The sequence below is a fragment of the Tribolium madens genome, unplaced genomic scaffold (genome assembly GCF_015345945.1).
Source record: "Tribolium madens isolate multiple individuals breed KSU strain unplaced genomic scaffold, Tmad_KSU_1.1 Scaffold_11;HRSCAF=98;Tcas5.2_LG3b, whole genome shotgun sequence".
In the NCBI taxonomy this organism is placed as follows: domain Eukaryota; kingdom Metazoa; phylum Arthropoda; class Insecta; order Coleoptera; family Tenebrionidae; genus Tribolium; species Tribolium madens.
Window position 1 is genome coordinate 566,246 of NW_025400975.1, and position 18,359 is coordinate 584,604.

At 31.6% G+C, this 18,359-nt stretch overlaps 6 protein-coding genes across 8 annotated transcripts in view; 3 read left to right on the top strand and 3 right to left on the bottom strand.

Annotated features, from left to right (window-relative positions):
* The window catches only part of LOC123006239 (DDB1- and CUL4-associated factor 6-like), an 8,762-nt gene extending 2,752 nt beyond the window's left edge, over positions 1-6,010 (bottom strand). The window contains exons 1-8 of the mRNA XM_044400566.1: positions 5,693-6,010; positions 5,217-5,643; positions 5,011-5,171; positions 4,374-4,522; positions 4,123-4,309; positions 3,789-4,068; positions 1,125-1,455; positions 945-1,072 (exon numbers count right to left, since the gene is read on the bottom strand). Coding sequence (XP_044256501.1) covers positions 945-1,072; positions 1,125-1,455; positions 3,789-4,068; positions 4,123-4,309; positions 4,374-4,522; positions 5,011-5,171; positions 5,217-5,643; positions 5,693-5,780 — 1,751 coding nt within the window. The 5' untranslated portion in view covers positions 5,781-6,010. The remainder of the gene's footprint in view (positions 1-944; positions 1,073-1,124; positions 1,456-3,788; positions 4,069-4,122; positions 4,310-4,373; positions 4,523-5,010; positions 5,172-5,216; positions 5,644-5,692) is intronic.
* A 370-nt stretch (positions 6,011-6,380) lies between these two features.
* On the top strand, positions 6,381-9,747 carry LOC123006265 (28S ribosomal protein S31, mitochondrial). The gene is made up of 5 exons (XM_044400624.1): positions 6,381-6,579; positions 6,627-6,798; positions 6,847-7,067; positions 7,116-7,480; positions 7,526-9,747. Exons 1-5 carry the CDS (start codon positions 6,554-6,556, stop codon positions 7,798-7,800), a joined length of 1,059 nt encoding a protein of 352 aa, XP_044256559.1. The 5' UTR covers positions 6,381-6,553; the 3' UTR covers positions 7,801-9,747.
* LOC123006257 (DNA-(apurinic or apyrimidinic site) endonuclease) lies at positions 7,798-13,095 on the bottom strand. Of its 2 annotated transcripts, none has more exons than XM_044400611.1 (7): positions 12,857-13,095; positions 12,308-12,394; positions 9,118-9,150; positions 9,015-9,065; positions 8,394-8,958; positions 8,032-8,341; positions 7,798-7,984 (listed from the first exon to the last, which is right to left on the bottom strand). In XM_044400611.1, the coding sequence occupies exons 1-7, from the start codon at positions 12,902-12,904 to the stop codon at positions 7,867-7,869; spliced, it is 1,212 nt and encodes a 403-aa protein (XP_044256546.1). In that variant the 5' UTR covers positions 12,905-13,095; the 3' UTR covers positions 7,798-7,866. The 2 variants fall into 2 exon arrangements, with proteins under 2 accessions (XP_044256546.1, XP_044256537.1); XM_044400602.1 differs by lacking the exon at positions 12,857-13,095 and adding an exon at positions 12,453-12,651.
* A 616-nt stretch (positions 13,096-13,711) lies between these two features.
* Positions 13,712-14,845, top strand: LOC123015888 (phosducin-like protein). The gene has a single exon (XM_044415938.1). The coding sequence runs from the start codon at positions 13,854-13,856 to the stop codon at positions 14,685-14,687; it is 834 nt and encodes a 277-aa protein (XP_044271873.1). The 5' UTR covers positions 13,712-13,853; the 3' UTR covers positions 14,688-14,845.
* Positions 14,813-15,862, bottom strand: LOC123015881. Its single transcript, XM_044415926.1, has 2 exons — positions 15,783-15,862; positions 14,813-15,736 (listed from the first exon to the last, which is right to left on the bottom strand). Exon 2 carries the CDS (start codon positions 15,700-15,702, stop codon positions 14,833-14,835), a length of 870 nt encoding a protein of 289 aa, XP_044271861.1. The 5' UTR covers positions 15,703-15,736; positions 15,783-15,862; the 3' UTR covers positions 14,813-14,832.
* Positions 15,863-17,021: 1,159 nt separating this feature from the next.
* LOC123007843 (nucleoprotein TPR) overlaps positions 17,022-18,359 on the top strand; it is a 21,026-nt gene continuing 19,688 nt past the window's right edge. Inside the window, exons 1-2 of one of the 2 annotated variants that reach the window (XM_044404525.1) lie at positions 17,022-17,346; positions 17,394-18,169. In XM_044404525.1, coding sequence (XP_044260460.1) covers positions 17,190-17,346; positions 17,394-18,169 — 933 coding nt within the window. In that variant the 5' untranslated portion in view covers positions 17,022-17,189. The remainder of the gene's footprint in view (positions 17,347-17,393; positions 18,170-18,359) is intronic. The other variant, XM_044403718.1, reaches the window with a different exon arrangement.

The following is an 18,359-nucleotide window of genomic DNA, read 5'->3' on the forward strand; positions in this document are numbered from 1 at the left end:
TACATCCGATGATTGTATAGAATAATTTAATGTACTTAAAAATGAAAAAACGTAAAAATAAAATAATGATATAAAATGAAATTTGAAAAAATTGAAACAGAAAAATTTAAAAATATCGAAATGAAAACGAAGCTGCAAATTTTAGGTCTATATAAATTTGCAAATTTCAAAGTATTAGATTCGATGTAAACATCATTTTACATCTTTGCATCCTCTCGTCTTTTAAATTTTATATTACGATTTTTGAGCAAGTAATCTATCCTACAACATCTTACCGTTTTAATTAATTTTGCTGCAATTTTACGATTTCATTTTATTGAAATTTTGCAACTGTAGAATTTGCAATTTTTTTGTCTTCCGGATACCATAGGACTTTTTTTATAATAATAATAATGTTTGTTGCTAAAAAGAAGTTAGAAAACCCATAGGAGCAATATAATAATAGGGACAATGAAAGTTTACTTTCAAAATTTTAACTTTCAAATTCACCGTGATCTAAAAAAATAAAAATTTGCAAATTTCAAGGTTTCAGATTTTTTTCGTTTTTTAAATTTTAAGTTATTACAAATTTACAATTTAAAAATTTGAAATCTTGCAATTGTGAATTGTCCAAATTTGTGATTTGTTAAAAAGTGTTATTTTTAGGTCCAAAAATGCACAATTTTGAAACTTCACAGTCCACTTGATTTTCGGAACATTTTACATGTAAAATTTTAAATATCAAAGTTATAGTTTGCATTTTTACAATCTCACAATTTAACAATCCGATGAGCGTGTCGTAAAAAAATAAAAATTTAAAAACGAAAGAACGTTAAAATAGCATAATAATAAAAAATAAAAAAAGCAATGATGTTGTCAAATCCAATCGGATTCGCAAATATTTTATTCATTTAAAACTGTACTTTGTAATATTTGTGGCTAAAAACGCAAAATTATGTACTTACCGAGCATTTCTATGTCCCACATACTTATATTTCATTTCTGCTTCATACGTATTTACGGTATCAGTCTTTTGAGATAACGATGAATCAGGATACTCATCGTCGTAATCATCAAACTCGGCATCAGAACTCTACAATCAAAAATAAAGAATATGTCTTGTGTGAGAAAAAAAAAATAATTACAGCGCCATCATCAGCCAATCCAGTTGGACTTCTCATCGATGTTTCTTCACTGTTTTGTGATGTTGAAGGCACAGCTGAGGCATCATTTTGTAAATTATTGAAATTTCCACGGTTAACTTCATCGCCTACTCTTAAACTGATCGTGGCATTTGCTGTACTTTGCTGGGAGTACCTGAGACTGACTGAGGGCTCTGAACCGTGTTCTTCTATAAAACCGTCTCTTAAGTTACGCAACGTTGTTAGATGACTGTATAGGCTTGTAACGCATGCAGAAGTCTCACTTTGCCTCTCTTCAGCGGTGCTTGTGGACGCAGAAGGTTCTTGGTCTTGTCTAAAAAACATAAAAATAAAAATAACCAGTGATGTGGTAAGAATAAAAATAAAGTAATTGCCGGAAAATAAGCGCTTTCACAAAGCCTGTAAAATTTTATGAAAATAACTCAAGTGTTTTGAAGTAACAAATTTCAATTTTTATCATGAAACTTTATCACCCTGTATATCCGTAATGAAGCATTATAGGACTATAGTTTATTGGGCAAATTAGTCAAATGTCAAAAAATAAATGGCAAAATTTTATGACAGATAGAATTTTAAAAAAATTTTTTTAGTATTCTGGGGGACTACCCAATTTACAGGCTGTATATTTAAAAAAATCCTCTATTTCTGTACCTCAGAGCAAAACAGTATTGACCACCAAAACGCAAATTTTTCTTTAGAATATTTTTAAAACTATAATTTTGTTTAAAAGTCAGTTATATTCATAATATTCTACTCAGACTTTCTCAAAAATTCATCACATGGAAATAAAAGGGCTTTCTAACCTTCAGGTAATTTACTGACGGTTTAATTATTATATTATTATGAAATTAAATTTAAAAACTGGAGTTAAGACTATTTTGCTCTGAGGTACAGATTCAGAAATTGTATTTGATGCTTATTTTTAAAGTGATTTTAATTATTTTCATTTATTAATAAGAGTGAAACAAAAAAAAAATAAAAATACAAAACAGATGTGTAATTAATAAAATTATAATTCTGTACTATACAGGCCGCTCAAAAAGTCAGTAGTACGTTGTTGAGAAACATCTTTAAAAAATCTTGAAAAAATTCATATTTTACTAAATTTGAAGCTAGAAACTTAATTTAATTTTCTCATATGTTTTTATCGTTTCATAAATCAATGTTGCCAACTGTATCTTACCAAAATTTTCAAATTTCTTTATTTAAATTCTCCAAGTCTCCAAAATATACAAATAATACAATTTTCGAAAAACTGTATTAAGCTCTTATTTTTTAATTAAACAAACAAAAAATACATCTAGAAAGTAGCAAATAAAAAAAATTCGTAGGCAAGATATCACATCATTAATTTCTTCATTGCTATCAGTACTGAGATAACATTCTTTTGTACCAATCTTTGTACTTTAATTATTCTAGTATAATATTATTATTATTACAACATTTATTCGAACAATAAAGATCAAACAGAGGAAAGAATAGTGAATATCTAGGCACGAATTTACAATTTCTTCAATAGATGGCGCAATTAAAAAAAATATATCATTACAGACTTATATTATTTACAAAAAGTCTCTAATTTTGAAATATTTCTCAAAATCAAAATTCGCTAGATCTAGTAAAACATTCTCCAGGTTGGCAACACTGTCAATGATGTAAAATTTTTATTCAGCAAAACAAAAACAATTTGCGGATATAACAACAGTGTATCAACTTTAGTTGCTTCAAGAATAATTAATTTTTACTGGGGTTCAATTAGGGGGGGGTTGCTATATCCATTTTTTGAAATAACATTAACAATAACATAACAATGGATAATAATTTATTAATTAAAGATTAATCAAAAAATCTGCAATCAAGAATAAAAATATGAAGGGAAAAAACCGATAGAAACAGTAATCAGCTTCGTATTCAGTTTTTTTAGATATTGTAAATATTCGGTTTAAAAATGTTCTAATTATTAAAAAAAAAAACAGTTTGCCAAAAACATTCACCGAAAATAGAAAATAAAATAGTATATTAAGTTTCGTAAGGCAAGTTTTGTGGAACGAGTTCCCAGAAATGACTTATGAAACAAGTTTTTTTATGCTATTTTTTCTACTTTGCGCGTTTTACGCATTTTTTTAACATAAAAATAAATTTTTCAAAATTTAGGGACTTTAAGGTTGTGGTTGGTAATAAATGTCATAAAGTTTCGAAGTATCAAGTCTCAAGTATTTTTGAAAATTTTGTAAAATAACAATGAATATTGCAAATTTTTCATGCACACCACTTGAAAAAAGAGAAATCGTTTAAAACGCCGCTGAAAATCACCATTACCAACCTCTAGAAAGTAAATTGTACTTGTCCATTTCAGCACCCAAATTGGTGTTGAAATGGCTCATTAAAGGTATCGAAATAAACTTTCTTTCACACGAAAAAAGAAATTCAGCCGTCAAGAACAAAAATTTAGTATTTTTTCTAGATTTATCTAAGATAATTCAAGATTTTTTATTTTTTCAAGCTCTATTTTCTATTTTTTTAAAACGATATTTTGTTATATTTTTTGAGATTATAGCTTTTATTGTTATTTTTTAAACGATAATCTTCTAAGTATAAAACGTATTCTTTTTTTGATTTCTTTTTTATGAAAAGTTTTTTAATTACCTGCTTGTTGTGGCAACTTCACTCTCAGTATCATTTTGTACATTTTCCGCCACACTCGACCTTTCTTCCCCCTCACTTTGACTCTGTTCTACCTGCCCTGAATTCTCTTCTTGTCTTTGACCTAAAACATTTCTTTGCGACGTTTCATTCGGATCCAACGAATCCTCTCCTCCAGCACTCAAAGCAGCCCTTGTCATAGGATCATTCAACATTTGTGAGAGTACATCAGTCATTCGTTGCATCAAAGTGGCATGTAATTGAGGTCTTGCTTGTCCAATACCTCAAAAAAAAAATTATTACAATCTCGTATCAACTCTATTAAATTTCCACTTACTAACAGTTGTTGTGGTATCGCGTTCAGGACGTGCATCTGGTCCTGTATCAGACCAATCACCCCTCAAACGTAACCTCCTCACATGAGGGGGCGAATTATTGACACGTTCTCGTTTCCCTGCTAACATTTTAACTTTCTCCCAAGGAGAGGCTTTAATCGGTTTTTTTAATTCAGTTAGTTGATTCTCCTTTAGAAAGAGTTGAGGAGTTTAAACAATAATAACTTAGTATTGCATTTTATAATCACATTACCTGTATCCTAAATAGATACAGATAATCAGAAGAGTAACTGACTAGCATATCTTGACCATCATGACTGTAACTGAGTGATGTTATTCTGTATCTTCGATCTTCAAGATTTGGGGCGATGAAACTACAGAATGGACGAGCTTTCAAATGATCTAAAGCACAAAAAAATTATATTTTTATGGATTAATTGCACAAGACGACAAAAAAAGGGCATGTCGTGACAACTTGACAAATTTTATATCATTTTGTTCGTCTCAGTGAGACAAATCAAATGCACTAAAAAAAATTTAAAAAGTCCACACACTTTGAACATAATAATTTTTCTCTAATTTAAATGAATTTAAACTTTAAAAAATCATTACTCAATAACAATTAGGCCGATTTCTTTCAAATAAAAACCATTTTAAAGGAATGGCCTTGCCCTTTAGAAGGATATAAAATTTGAAATTGAATATTGGCAAACTTTTCTTCGTTATTTTAAATTCATTTAAATTAGAAAAAAATTGTTTTGTTCAAAGTGTTGTACTTTTTGAATTTTTTTTAGTGCATTTGATTTGTCTTACTGAGACGAAGAAAATGATATAAAATTTGTCAAGTTGTCACATGACTTTTTTTGTCGCCTTGTGTTAGGAGAAATTACCCTCAAGTTGAGTACTGAGACATCTCCTGTCATAAATCCGTACTGTTGAGTCCGCACACCCCACTGCAAGTTGATGGGGCGCTGTGGGACTTACAGCAAGGGCTGTAACCGCCCTCTGACACGTAATTAAAATATCTTCCTTACAACGTGGTTTTCGACAACTTAAATTTTTCATTTAAAATAAGCACAATAACCGTTTCAAATACCTTGTTTTTGTTCTTAAATCAAACCAACGCACTGTTCCATCCTCTCCACAACTTAGAAACGTGTTAGGATCATTCGGGATTGTAATTACCTCGTAAGTGGTTCCAGCATGGCAACTAAATTGGTTGTAGTAAGTATTTTTGGTGTTTTCGAGATCTGTATGTAAAATAATTCCGTCTCCAGAACACGAAACAATCTGTTTGTCGGAGGAACATGGCAAGAATTTAGCACTGAAGATATTTGCATGGTGGCTAGTGCAGTAATTAGTCTCAACTTTGTATGTGTGTCCATTTGTTATGATTAAATGCTGGTCGTCGGATCCTGATAAAATGTACTCTCCAGTACTGTTCCAACAAATGGTGTTTACACAGCCTTGGTGGATTTCCAGCTTCTTTAACAAACCTAGACGCTGGATAAGATCACCGTCATCTAAAAAACACAAAAATTCGAACAATATTGTGCACAAAATCACACATACCTTTAGCGTTAGTTGATAATTTAAAAAAACTATTTTTATAAGGAAGATTATATAAATCTCTAAATATTGATTTAGGTCTATTATCCATAATTATCACAGCAATTCCTAATTTGCAACTTGCTCCAAATCACTTGCTACAACTAAAAATAACCTTGTCATACATGTTCAAGGGGCTTATTTAGTACGGCCCATAAAACACTGCACTGGAAATTCATGCATTTAACCCAAACAAATAACTAAATAATGAACCAAGACAATTTTTTTTATTAATTTCACAATTTTTTATCTGTCAAATGTCAAATTATCGAAGTGTCAAAATTGGAAGTGTCGACAATTACAACTAATTGGAAAAATAGAAAAAAACATTTATAACATCTGATTGCATTAAATAATTTGTTGTTTATTTATTTTTATCAAATGAGTGCTTTTCAACAGTTTGTTAAAAATTTGGCCCTGAAAATTAGACAAAAAAATTTCTGAATTTCTGTCTATAATTGAATTTAATTGAAATACTCCTTGCAGCAATTTAATTCTATTAAATTTGTATTGCTGTCTATTGTTTTTTATTTATTTATAAAAAATTTTGCTCAAAAATGTGGTCACAGGTGTAACCATATCCACAAATGTTGTCCACTTCAATTTTCTCTACTTGAATTTATCAAAAGATCAACAGAAGTGATTGACTATTGATTATACATGAACAAGACAATTTTTTACTGTGCAAAATGAAATTAAAAATTTTGTCCAAAAAGTGGCCACAGACGTAACCATGACCACAAAACTTAACCCTACTTTCTTAACCAAAAAAAAATCAATCGTCTGACTCGTTTATTGAGTGTATTATTATTGAAAATAGTGAAGATGAGTAAAATACATCTTTTAACAAGGTTGTGTCACTTACGTAATAATTTAAAATTAAAAAAATGCGTTTTAGGTTTGGTCAAATAAAAATCAACTTATTAAAAAGACATGGAAGGGTTTTACACGCAGCACAGTTAAGTAGCAGTTCAGACGACGAAAAGAAAATCCAGAAAAAGGAGGAGGAAACTAAGAAAAGTAATGAAGCCTTGAAAAAGTTAAATAACTTGTTAAAAACCATGATTGAGGTATTTGAACTTTACACATGAGAAAACCACAAACAGAGACAATTTCAGGACGATGTGAAGCCCAATGATAGGAAACTTGATCTAGCAAAGCCCCCTAATAGAAGACAGAAAGACAACCAACAAGAGAAGAAAAAACCTATTGAAACACCGGAGACACAAATGACGAAAGTTGTAAAGGATGTAGCTGAAACATTAGGAGGAAATGTGAAACAAACCGAATCAGAATTATTAATGAAGCTTTTGGAGGGCAAAACCTCAACGAATTTAGTGTTTGTATTAAAAATTTATTTATTTTTTTAATAAGCTAGAAATTGTAGTGATTTGGTTAAAGGAATGAAAGTTGATACTGAGAAAACACCACATGAACAATCCAAAGCACAACAAGTTAGAGGAGTTTTGCAAGGAATAACACAAGAAAAACGAATTTCGACTAGAAGACCCAGAATGAAACCAGAATTGTCTGGGCCAATTGAGAAAATTGACCTTTTTGGAAGCCCCTCTTTAGGGATTTTCACCGATAAAGAAAACGTTGATGAGGGTGTTGAAAACAAAACATGGAACGATTTATACCAAAAAGACCTAAAACTAGCTGTTACTCACCCACCTGGCAATTATTTCCAACAAATGATTCTATGGACTGAGCAAGAAAAAATCTGGAAATTCCCCATTGATAATGAACAAGGTTTTTATCAATTTTTTATTAATTTTGTACAACGTTAAATTTTAGGTCTTGACGAGGAAAAGAAAGTTTACTTTACTGAACACGTTTTTCTTGAGAAGTATTTGGAACCTTGGTGTCCACAAAGGGGGCCATTGAGACACTTTATGGAGTTAGTCTGTGTTGGGCTTTCGAAAAATCCATACTTAACAGTTGACGCAAAAAAGGAACATATTGAATGGTTCAAAAACTATTTTGAGGAGAAGAAACAATTATTAAAGGAAGTTGGGGCTATACAAGATCAAAAAAACACTCAACAAATTGAACAAAATACAACTTTGTAGAAATATTTAAAAAAATGCAAATATATTAGAACTTAAGATACGGATAACTAAACATTTTAAAAACACTTAAATTTGTAAATGAAGAGAAAGGGGGCAATGGTCAGACCCCAAAACCTCACTATGGATCAAGTTATCGCAAACATTGTCCACAAATCTACTAGAAATCAAAAAATAATCCAAACGCCTGAAAAATTCAATTAAAATTTGAACGCTAAACAATTATTCATTTACCATCCGACATTCTTGCCTCTAGCATTTCCCATATAAGTCCAAAACGTGTAAGTCTTTTCCTTATCAGGATATAAATGTCGAAAAATATCAACAAAACCATTTGCTAGAAAATCAGTCATACCATCTCGTTCTTCGATGGTAAATCCAGCATTTTTGGTATTGGTTTTAGGATTCGCTAAATCAATTTCTGTATGGGCAACGTTCATATCACCACAAATGATAACCGGTTTTTGTGAGTCCAATTTTTTAATAAACTTTTTAAATTCTTCATTCCAGTCTAACCGTTTTGGTAGTGTAACTAATTTTCGACCTGTTTAAGTAAAATTGTTATTAAAGGCACTAAAAAAATTTAATACATATACCTGCGTTAGGAACATAAACATTGACAATATAGAAAGTTTCATACTCCACGGTGATGCATCGACCTTCAGTATCATGTTCTTTAGATTCAATACCATAAATAACATTAATGGGTTTATCTTTTACAATAATGCCAACTCCGGCATACCCATCTTTATCACTACTACACCATAATGTTTCGTAGCCTTTAATTGTTTTGACTTCTTCGGGTAATTTGTCTAAAGAACATTTAGTTTCTTGAATACATAGAATATCAGGTTGGTCATACTGAAGTATATCAAGACACCCTTTTTTCAACCAGCTTCTTAGCCCCCCTACATTCCATGTAGTAATGTGGAAGTTGGGGGCTTTACCTTTTGGAGATTTTGAAGTACATTTGAAATTAATACTTTCCCAATTGGTTATAGTTGCATTTTTAGGTGCCTTTGCTTCTGAATGTTCTAGTTTAGGCTCCTTTTTAGTAGCAGCCTTTCGTTTTTGGCCCTTTTTCACATCTACTACATTACCTAAATGTTCTCCTTCATTTTCTTCCTTACTTTCAATATCCGCCGACTTGACAGTCTTGCCCTGCAAAACACAAGATATTAAATCATAAATTCATTACAATGGAAATAAGTAAATACCTTGTTTTTTCTTATTTTAGGTGCAGCTTCCTCTTTACTTTCAGTTACAGGCTAGAATAATAGATTCAGTAAAACAACAAAAACTTGGTAATGAGACACTCACCTCTGCCTTCTTACGTTTTCTTGTCGTTGTTGGCTAAAAATTACAATCATTGAATGTAACTAACTAAAAAACATTTTTTGACACAATTTTAAAAGCACCCCCTTTAACTTTTCCCACCTCAATTGAAATTTCAAATGACACCGACTCACTTGCGACAGATCAAATAAAAGTGTTTTTAAAATGTTCTTTGAACCTCTTTTCTAAAGTTGAATGGGATTATCTATTCATAAGATATTCGCAAAAAATAATGTTTCTAATTAGTAATTACTTCTACTAAAAACTATTAAAATAAATTACAAGAAACATACTGATTTATAAGAAACTGTAACAAACTTATTTTAATTTTATTATTTTATTGTCAAAATAATCGGACTAAAGGACAGGGAGTAATAAAGTTTCTTATAATTTAAGTATCTAAAAAATAGCAATATAGTTCTTAAGTTCCTTTGTACATACTGACTGCTGAAAGATTAGTTTTTTGCCGATATTTTTTAAAGAGCATTTTAAAAGTGTTTTCATTTTTTGTATCACTAGTGGTTGGTGCTATTTGACATTATAGAGTTAAGAGGTTAAAAGGTGCTTTTAAAATTGCGTCAAAAAATGTCCCTTTTAAAAACAACATTAATCTATTTCGGGGTTTTTTTGTAATGTTTTTCTAAGATGGTTCGTTTCTATTAGAATACCCTGTATCTCATGAATGGATGGTCTGATTCAATTTTGATAAAAAGTTTTAAAAACCTTGCTAAAATAACTTTCATTTGATGTGCTACAAGTAGGGTAGTGCCATTTAAATTTTTAAAGTTGGGGTGTGTGGGGGTTAAGAGGTTACTGAGGGTGTTTTAAAAATTACGTCAAAAAATGTTCCCCTCGGACACAAAATCAACCTGTTTCGGCGTTTTTGCAAACTCTTTTTAGTTTCTGAGATATTCGGGGTGACTCGTTTTCATTGAAACACCCTGTATTAACTACGTGCCAAAAAACGCATCACCAGAAGAATTTTATTGATGTCATACATCTGAAGATGTATAACAAATAAATGCGAAACCCATAACGCAAAAATAGGTCCCTCTGGATCCCTTGTTATAACACAGGGCGACCAAAAAAAGTCATGTCGTGACAACTTGACAAATTATATATCATTTTGTTCGTCTCAGTGAGACAAATCAAATGCACTAAAAAAAATTCAAAAAATCCACACACTTTGAACTAATTAATTTTTTTCTAATTTAAATGAATTTAAAGTTCTTTAACTTTAAAAAATCATTACTCAAAACTATTAGGCCGATTTCTTTCAAATAAAGACCATTCATTATCCTTTAGAATGATATAAAATTTGAAATTGAATATTGGCAAACTTTTCTTCGAATAGTGTTCGAAGCAGTTCGAAGTAAATCGAAATAATCTAAGAAAAACTCTACAAGTAATTATTTTTTTTAACATTACCATCGTGTAGAGCATCTTTTTATTAATAAGAATCCACATTTTTAAAATAATATACTGAGTAGTTTTCAAGATATGATTTTTTGAAGTTAAGGTTTGCTAATCAAGCATTGCTCCACACAGGAGAAATGCATGATAATCTTACTTAAAATTGCATTTTTATAAAAGTATTTGTTTTAAGTAAAGAAACAGTTTTTTGTTTGTTCTAATTAGAAAAAAGAAGGTGCAATTGACCATTTTTAAGCAAAAAAGAGTCTTAAAACAAATACTTTTATAAAAATGCAATTTTAAGTAAGATTAACATGCAACTACTGGGTATATTATTTTAAAAATGTGGATTTTTATTAATAAAAAGATGCTTTTCTTGATGGTGACGAAGAAAAAAAAATTTACTCGTAGGGTTTTTCTTAGAATACTTCGATTTACTTCGAACTTCTTCGAAGAAAAGTTTGCTAATATTCAATTTCAAATTTTGTATCATTCTAAAGGCCAAGTCCCTCCCTTTAGAATGGTCTTTATTTGAACCAAATCGCTCTAGAAGTTATTAAGTAATGATTTTTAAAGTTAAAGGGTTTAAAATTCATTTAAATTAGAATGATATAAAATTTGTCTCGCTTTAAAACTCGCGCTATTTCACGAAATGAGACCCCTTCTTCATGCATACCAACAATTCGCCCCATATCAAAGTCGGAAAAAGGCTGAAAACGAAGTCTCTCGCAAATCTGGCCATTGGTTTGGCAATATTTAAGCTTACAGAAAAAATAGACTATTTTGACTTTGAATTGTCTCAAAACAAAACGTCTCTCATTTTGATGTTTTCAATATCGACTGCTACGAAGAATAATGAAATTATTTGACAAAAATTTCGTCACTTCACCCCTGCTGGTGGTGCATTTTCATTGGCACGTAGTTTATTTTCTTTTAATGGTATAGTTTTGGAAATCGTTTTTCGATTATAAAAAACACTATCCTTTTAATAAGTTAAAAAAAAACAATATTTTGTAATATTGTTTGAAATATAAAATAAGTTTCTACAACAATTAACCCTCTGCCTGTAAACGTTTTGATAAAATTTCTAATATTTCTTTTTTTGTGGTTAATTGAAACACGAAATCAAATTTTTGTGACAAAAGGGGAGCAATTAACGTCCTGAAAGCTTTCTGCTTTCTGCAGATGTTTATACTCGCGCCCCAGAGAAAAATTTCAAGTAAGATAAGATACCAGAAACATGGAAAAAATGTTTAAAAAATTCTATCTGTCAAAAAAAATTGACATTTACTTTTTGACATTTGACATTTTTTATTTAATTTAATGATACTGATAATCTTGTATATGTTTTTTTACAATTATTTAGTAAAAGTACAAATTTTTTTTCAATAAAAGCCACAAATAACATTGAACAGAGTTACAATTTAGGATACAGCTTCTTTGTTTCCTCTTCTAATACCCTGTAGCAAAAAAATTTGGAAAATTATTTTTCCAACAGAAATAAATAGAGTCAAAGTGCAAACTTTAAACCCTCATAACTTCAAAATTTATTTAGATAAATTTTTTTTAACATTTTTTCCATGTTCCTGGTATCTTACCTTACATGGCATTTTTCTCTGGGGCGTGAGTTCTGGTGCACCCTGTATAACAAGTAAACAGGGAACAATGCTGAATTCTGTAATCAGAATAGTGTTTTGTCTTAAAAACGTTTCAAGACCACCCATATCCAAATGTTTTAATTTATGTCCTATTCAATACTCACTTTTACTTCGTTCTCTTCAGGTTTAGCTTCTTTTTCCACATTCTTCTTTGTGGTTTTGGTGTCTCTGGTTTTGGCCCCAGTTTTAGCCTAAATATACAAACATTTAAGCAACTTTTTACGCAATAAAATAATAAAATGCACATACAAAATATGTGATAGACATCCCTGAACCCACATGCATGATTTTTGTACGGTTAATCCACAATTTTTGCAGATTCCCCATGTAAAGGGGCTTCATTAACTGAATGTTTCTTCTTGGAAATTGGTGTTGCAATAGGAATCGTACCAAATATTTCAATTTAAACATATTTTGTTAGGAATTGCGTTGTAATTACTGATTACACTTCGCCTCAAGAATTTTTCCGTTACAAGAGCAACAAAAGGGGTAAAAAAGAAGGGTTAGAAGTAAGCGAGAAAGAGAAAGAATAAATCGACGAAACCGAAAAAACGAATTGTAATACTCGATTATTAACCAAAGCGGTGCATTTTTAGCATGTCCCAACCAATTTCAAGAATTAGACGCAAAAAACTAAAAATTGTTTGACTTACCTTTGTGCCACTTGCCTTCGCACTAGAGGTGGCTTTCTTGGGTGGCATTTTACACCTTAATATTTATTTATTTATATTAATATTTTCTCAAACTCAACACGAACAAACTCTGAAGAAGCTAACGTGCAAATATTTTTTAAACCGCCAAAAAACGACAGATAGTTTTGACAGACGAAAAAAAGGTCGCCAACCAAATGACACTAAATGTTCTAAAAAAAAATTGTTTATTTTGTAATTACTACAGACAACTAAATATGATTTTTAACTGTTAGCAAATAATTTATTAAAAGTTGAGAAACACAATTTTATTTAACAATGGTTTTGAGGCACTTTTAAACAGATTTTTTTTAATTTGATGTTTTTTTGACAGACGAAAAAGGGTTGACAACTGACACAATCCTAGTGAAGCTAGCAAATAAAAATCTTCCTGGCAAGATGAAAATTACAGTCGACCAAAAATTGCACGCTCGCTTTTCTCGTTTCAAGCTGTCCTTAAAACATTTTCTACAATAGTCATTTGCAATTATTAAACATGCTCGTTTCTCAATGTTTTATAAAATATGCTTTATTTTAATGAATTTGGCTGCACGAACCGAAAATGGTGGGGGAAACGTATCAGCGCGACACAAGCAGCTAATTTCTGGTCGACTGTAATTTCTACCTTACCAGCGAAATTTTTATTGCTAACTTCACCCAAGTCCCAGAAAAAAGCGGCATTTTCGAAAAAAATATTACTCCTATTTTATAATTAGTACAGACAATTGAATATGATTGAACTGATATCGAATATTCTATTAATAGCGAATACACACATTTTTGTTTAATAACAGTGTAACATTTTTAGCCCAATTTTTCCATTTGTCATTCTTGTCAAAATTTTAAGGTTAGAATTTTTGTTTATTTGAAGCATCGTTCCGTTTATTTCTCATTCTCATACTTCGTCGTTGTGCAATTCTTAAATTGGGTGAAATCACTCAATTAAGACCATTAATTGAAAATGTCAACGTTAGAAGACAAAATTCTTGGGGAAAAATTGCACAATTATTGTAGCAGTAGTGAGGAAAGTGAATCAGATTCAGAAGACCCAAACCCGAAAAAATCCCCAGTTGAAGCATCACCACCCCCGGAAGTGAATAAATGGGAAGGGACATCCTCCAACACGGGCCCCAAAGGCGTAATCAAGGACTGGCAAAGGTACAAACAACTCGAAAATGAAAAACGAACAGAGGACGAAAACGAGAAAATCGCCCTCATGAAAAAACTCACACTAACTGTTCAAACAGCCTTGGATGAAGAACGCGAAAAGGCTGCTTTGCAAGACCCCGATTTGGCCGAACTCTTAAATGACGACTTTTTATTAAACTACCAGAAACAAAGAATGCAAGAAATGTTGTCACAAACCAACCACAACATTAAATTCGGTGAAATTATCGTTTTAAAAAACAGTGGAGAACTCCTCGACGCTATTGATAAGGAACACAAATCAGTCACAATAGTGGTCCACATTTACGAAGATAATGTCGAAGCTTGTCGCACAATGAATTTGTGCTTGAAACAACTTTGTAAAATTTACGAAAATGTTAAATTCTGTTCAATTATTGGCTCTAGGGCTGGGATGAGCATGCGGTTTAAGACAGATGGGGTGCCTGCGTTACTCATCTACAAAGGGGGGCAATTAGTTGGGAATTTCATAAGATTATCTGATGATCTTGGGAACGATTTTGAACCAGAAGACATACAAAGCTTTTTAGTCGAACATGGGATGCTGGAAGACAAGAGTTGCACCCCCTTGCTCATTCAAGGGGGCACAGATCACAGTGACAGTGATTAGATCAAGTTAAAATATTCAATTTTTGTGTTTGATCTCATGAGAGGCTATTATAATCGCTATTAATCATGTAACTTTGACGTTTTTCTACTATTACAATTTTGTATTTTTGTTTAAAAAGTGTTAAATAATAGTAATATAAAAATACTTATTTACGGAAATTTTCATACAACATTTTCTTCTTTGCAAGAGAGGTTTCGTATTGGATGTAGGATTTGAGAATATCATCAAATTGTTTGCAGTCTACTTGCTTGTATTTTTCCTTCATCTCCTTTAAATGTTTAATTTCACTCTGAAATTCAAGTTGTTGTTCCTTTATGTCCTTGAGGAGTTCCATATAGGCCGCTAATGAGTAGCTTTGTTCCATAAAAACATCAATTCTTGTGGTTTCTGATACAATTTTTGTTTTCAGTTCACTTATGTGAGCTTCCATTTGACATTCCTTGATTTTTTCCTTGCAAACTTTGGGTAAATAATCCAGTCGCAATTTCGCTAAATCTTCCAAAATTTTTTGCTCACTTAATAAATTATTTATATATTTGTGTTGTTGCTCTTCTAATTTTCCCTTCAATTCGATTAAAGTCTTATCTTGTGACGTGTCACGCCCTGGGACTGAATTAACATCCTCAGACGTAACTTTCAAAAACTCATCACGAATATTTTTATATTTCTGTTGTAGAATTTGTTCTACTGATTTTGCCAATGTGAGACCTTCATTATAACTCAATTCGTTGTTTTTTGAAGATGGTAATCCCAGAAGATTTGAGTTTTGACTGAAACCCTCATTGTCAAGCACCCCAACTTGTTTGCAACTTTCTTCAAGTAAAATATTTTCCACTTTAGTTTTAAGTTCAGAATTAGGACTACCGGTCACAAAATCGAGCACAGCTTGGTGTAATATTTGAAGTTGGGTGTACTTGTCCCTTAAATCCCTTAAATTGTTCAATTCCTGAAGCTGGGGGCTAGTACTCTCACTGGGGTTCGTCTGAAAGTCAGGGATTGGCAATGTATCGGACATTTTTCACCAAATAGCTTCAAACATGTGGACTTCACTACAATAAAACAATTAATAAATTATTTGAATTTTATAAATTCTACCGTTTTGTTGTCAACTGTCAAATAAATGAGTCAAGATGGCGCTAAAATCGTTTTTTTATAATAACCGATTCACAATAAAATAAATTCAAATCTGTGATTCAAACAATAAATGTTGATAAAATTATCATTTGTGGTGTTTTTTTTTTAATTTTTTAATAATTTGATACAGTGTGGAAAACAAGGTCAACACCAGAGGTGCCAGGTGTAGTGGAATTTCACCCGATCTGGTGATTTTCATGTTTGGGTGATTTGGGTGATTTTTTGGAAATGAAAAAAACAGTTTTTTCAATTCAATTCAATTCAATTCAAAAAAGTCAAAAATCCACCAAATAGTTCAATTTGTTATTGAGCTATTATAGAAAACACAATTATTTCGTTAAAAACAAGCCAAAAACTCAACAAAATAGTTCAATAGTTCTATCTTTGCCGTTTTCGCATATTTATGCACGTTTTTAATATAAAAGCAAAGAAAATTTTAAAAATTTTTGTTTAAGCAGGCAAAAAAATAACAAAATTAAATCGAAATTGATATTATTTTTAGCTTGTTTCGCTCGACTTCGTTTTTGAACCAGAGGCTCATTTATTTTGCAAAACTTTTTCAAAACACACAAAAACGCAAAAAATCAATTAATATTGAATTAATATTGATGTTATTTCGTTTGTTTCACTCGATTTAGCTGATCTCTGAGCAAAATAAGACAAAAATAAGCTGAGAAACCACAAAATTTCGCCGAAAGGGCTTTTTAACCACGTTTTTGTACTAAAATCTCACGTTTTTCGTTAAATTTCACTAAAGCAAAGTAAAATATCAAGAAATTAAGTGTAGAATTACATTATTTCGCAAACTTTTGTTAAAAACAAGCCCAAAAATCATAGAATTAAAGCCGAAAAGCATGCCATTTTTACTTTTTTCAAAAGTTTAAGCAGATTTCTAAGCTGAAAATGCGTTTTTTTGTGAAAATTTGGCAAATTTTTCAATCGGATCTGGTGAATTCTATGTTTTTGATTTGGCAACATTGGTCAACACATCGTAGCGAAGTTAGCCTCACTTTGTTGTTCAGCTTTAAATTATTTACTTACATGAAATAAAAGTATTAAATTGTGTAAATAATCACGTTTGTGTTTAAATTCAACTAAAGGTAGTGCTACGAATTTAAAATTCCAATTTTAGCGTGAGAAATTTGAATTTGGCGGGGCGTGAAACCCACGGCGTAGCTTCCCATGATGCAACTTGCACCTAGTTTCACTTCCCTTCGTAGCTTTCAGAAAAACCGGGTAGTTTCGGGCATGTATTACTTGCATTAATCGTGTTTATTGTTGTGAATGTTTTTCATAAAGTAAAACTAGGCTGAAATGATTCCTCTTTAATAATTCTAACACCTGAACGTATTTGTTGGTGCGTGAAAAATGGAGGTTTCGTGTGTTTTTGCGTCCGTAATTTCGCAAGAAGAATGGACAAAAGTGCCTCGTGCAACAGCAAAAAAGCTCGAAACTTTCGTCAGTGAAAAGTTTGAGGAGTTGATTTCGTGTAAAGCACTTCTGGAGACCAATCGTTACAATGCTGGTGAGTTTCAGTTTCAGTTTTTTCATTGTACACAAAGCTGTTTTTAGAGCAAGCTTCAGCCGAGTCCCAGGCGCAATTGGAGACCCTCAAGAAGGAGAATGAGGAGTTGAAACGGCGTCTTGAGGTCGCCACAGCCACCATATCAGAGCTGGAATCCCAAATATCGCAATTAACTAATGACGCAACCAAGTTGCAAAGCACCGCAAATCGCCTCGAAGCTGAAGCTGCAGAGTTTCGCCACCAGCGCAACATGGCAATTGACGAACGCGATGAACACTTGAAAATGTTGCAAAGGCGAGACTCGGAAATCGAGCGTTTGCAAGCGGATTTGTCGACTTTGACCAAACAACTCGAGGGGGCTGTTAATGCGAAATGCGAGGCTCTGGCCCAGGCTGATGAAGTGGCTTCAATGAAGTTGCGACTCGAATATCGGGAAAAGAGAATGGAACAAGAAAGACAGCTTTTGAATAGTCAGATTGAAAGCTTGACTGAGGACTTGAATGCTCGAACTGAGGAATTACTTAACATGAGACGTGATAATACATCGCGATGTATCCAATTAGAGACTAAATTGACTGAAAAAACTCAAGAATTGGTGGTTGCCAATGAACAGATTAAATCACTCACTGAACTGAATAATAATTTTGCTACCAGAAATGAAGAGTTATCACAGAAATTGTTGAATCATAGAGAAGCCGATGCTAAAATGAATGAATCTTACTTGCATGAGATTGAAGCTAAGACGAAATTGGCCAATGCCTATAAATCCATGTTTGATGAGAGCCAACAGCATGCAGAGAGTCTCAAAGAAGCCCTGGCTGAGGTAATCATACTTTTTTCTAAAATTTAATTACAAAAATAAAAAAAGTTACAAGTTTGAATTGAACAAACTTTGTTTTTCAGGTTTTAAACCATTTGCATATTTTTTATGACAGTATTGTAGATCGAAAGAGTTTTCAATAATTCAGCTTTTTTCTAAAATTTAATTGCAAAAATAAAAAATTACTACAAAG

Bases quoted from the DNA above. Each gene is read 5' to 3' on its own strand.
- LOC123015888 (XM_044415938.1), top strand. From the start codon at position 13,854: ATGTCAACGTTAGAAGACAAAATTCTTGGGGAAAAATTGCACAATTAT.
- LOC123015881 (XM_044415926.1), bottom strand. From the start codon at position 15,702: ATGTCCGATACATTGCCAATCCCTGACTTTCAGACGAACCCCAGTGAG.
- LOC123006265 (XM_044400624.1), top strand. From the start codon at position 6,554: ATGAGTAAAATACATCTTTTAACAAG. The intron at 6,799-6,846 runs GTATTTGAACTT...AGACAATTTCAG, and splicing joins TGTTAAAAACCATGATTGAG to GACGATGTGAAGCCCAATGA. The intron at 7,068-7,115 runs GTTTGTATTAAA...TAGAAATTGTAG, and splicing joins AAAACCTCAACGAATTTAGT to TGATTTGGTTAAAGGAATGA.
- LOC123006257 (XM_044400602.1), bottom strand. From the start codon at position 12,614: ATGTTTAAATTGAAATATTTGGTACGATTCCTATTGCAACACCAATTT. The intron at 8,342-8,393 runs GTATATGTATTA...TTACTTAAACAG, and splicing joins TGTTTATGTTCCTAACGCAG to GTCGAAAATTAGTTACACTA. The intron at 7,985-8,031 runs GTAAATGAATAA...TGAATTTTTCAG, and splicing joins AGAGGCAAGAATGTCGGATG to GCGTTTGGATTATTTTTTGA.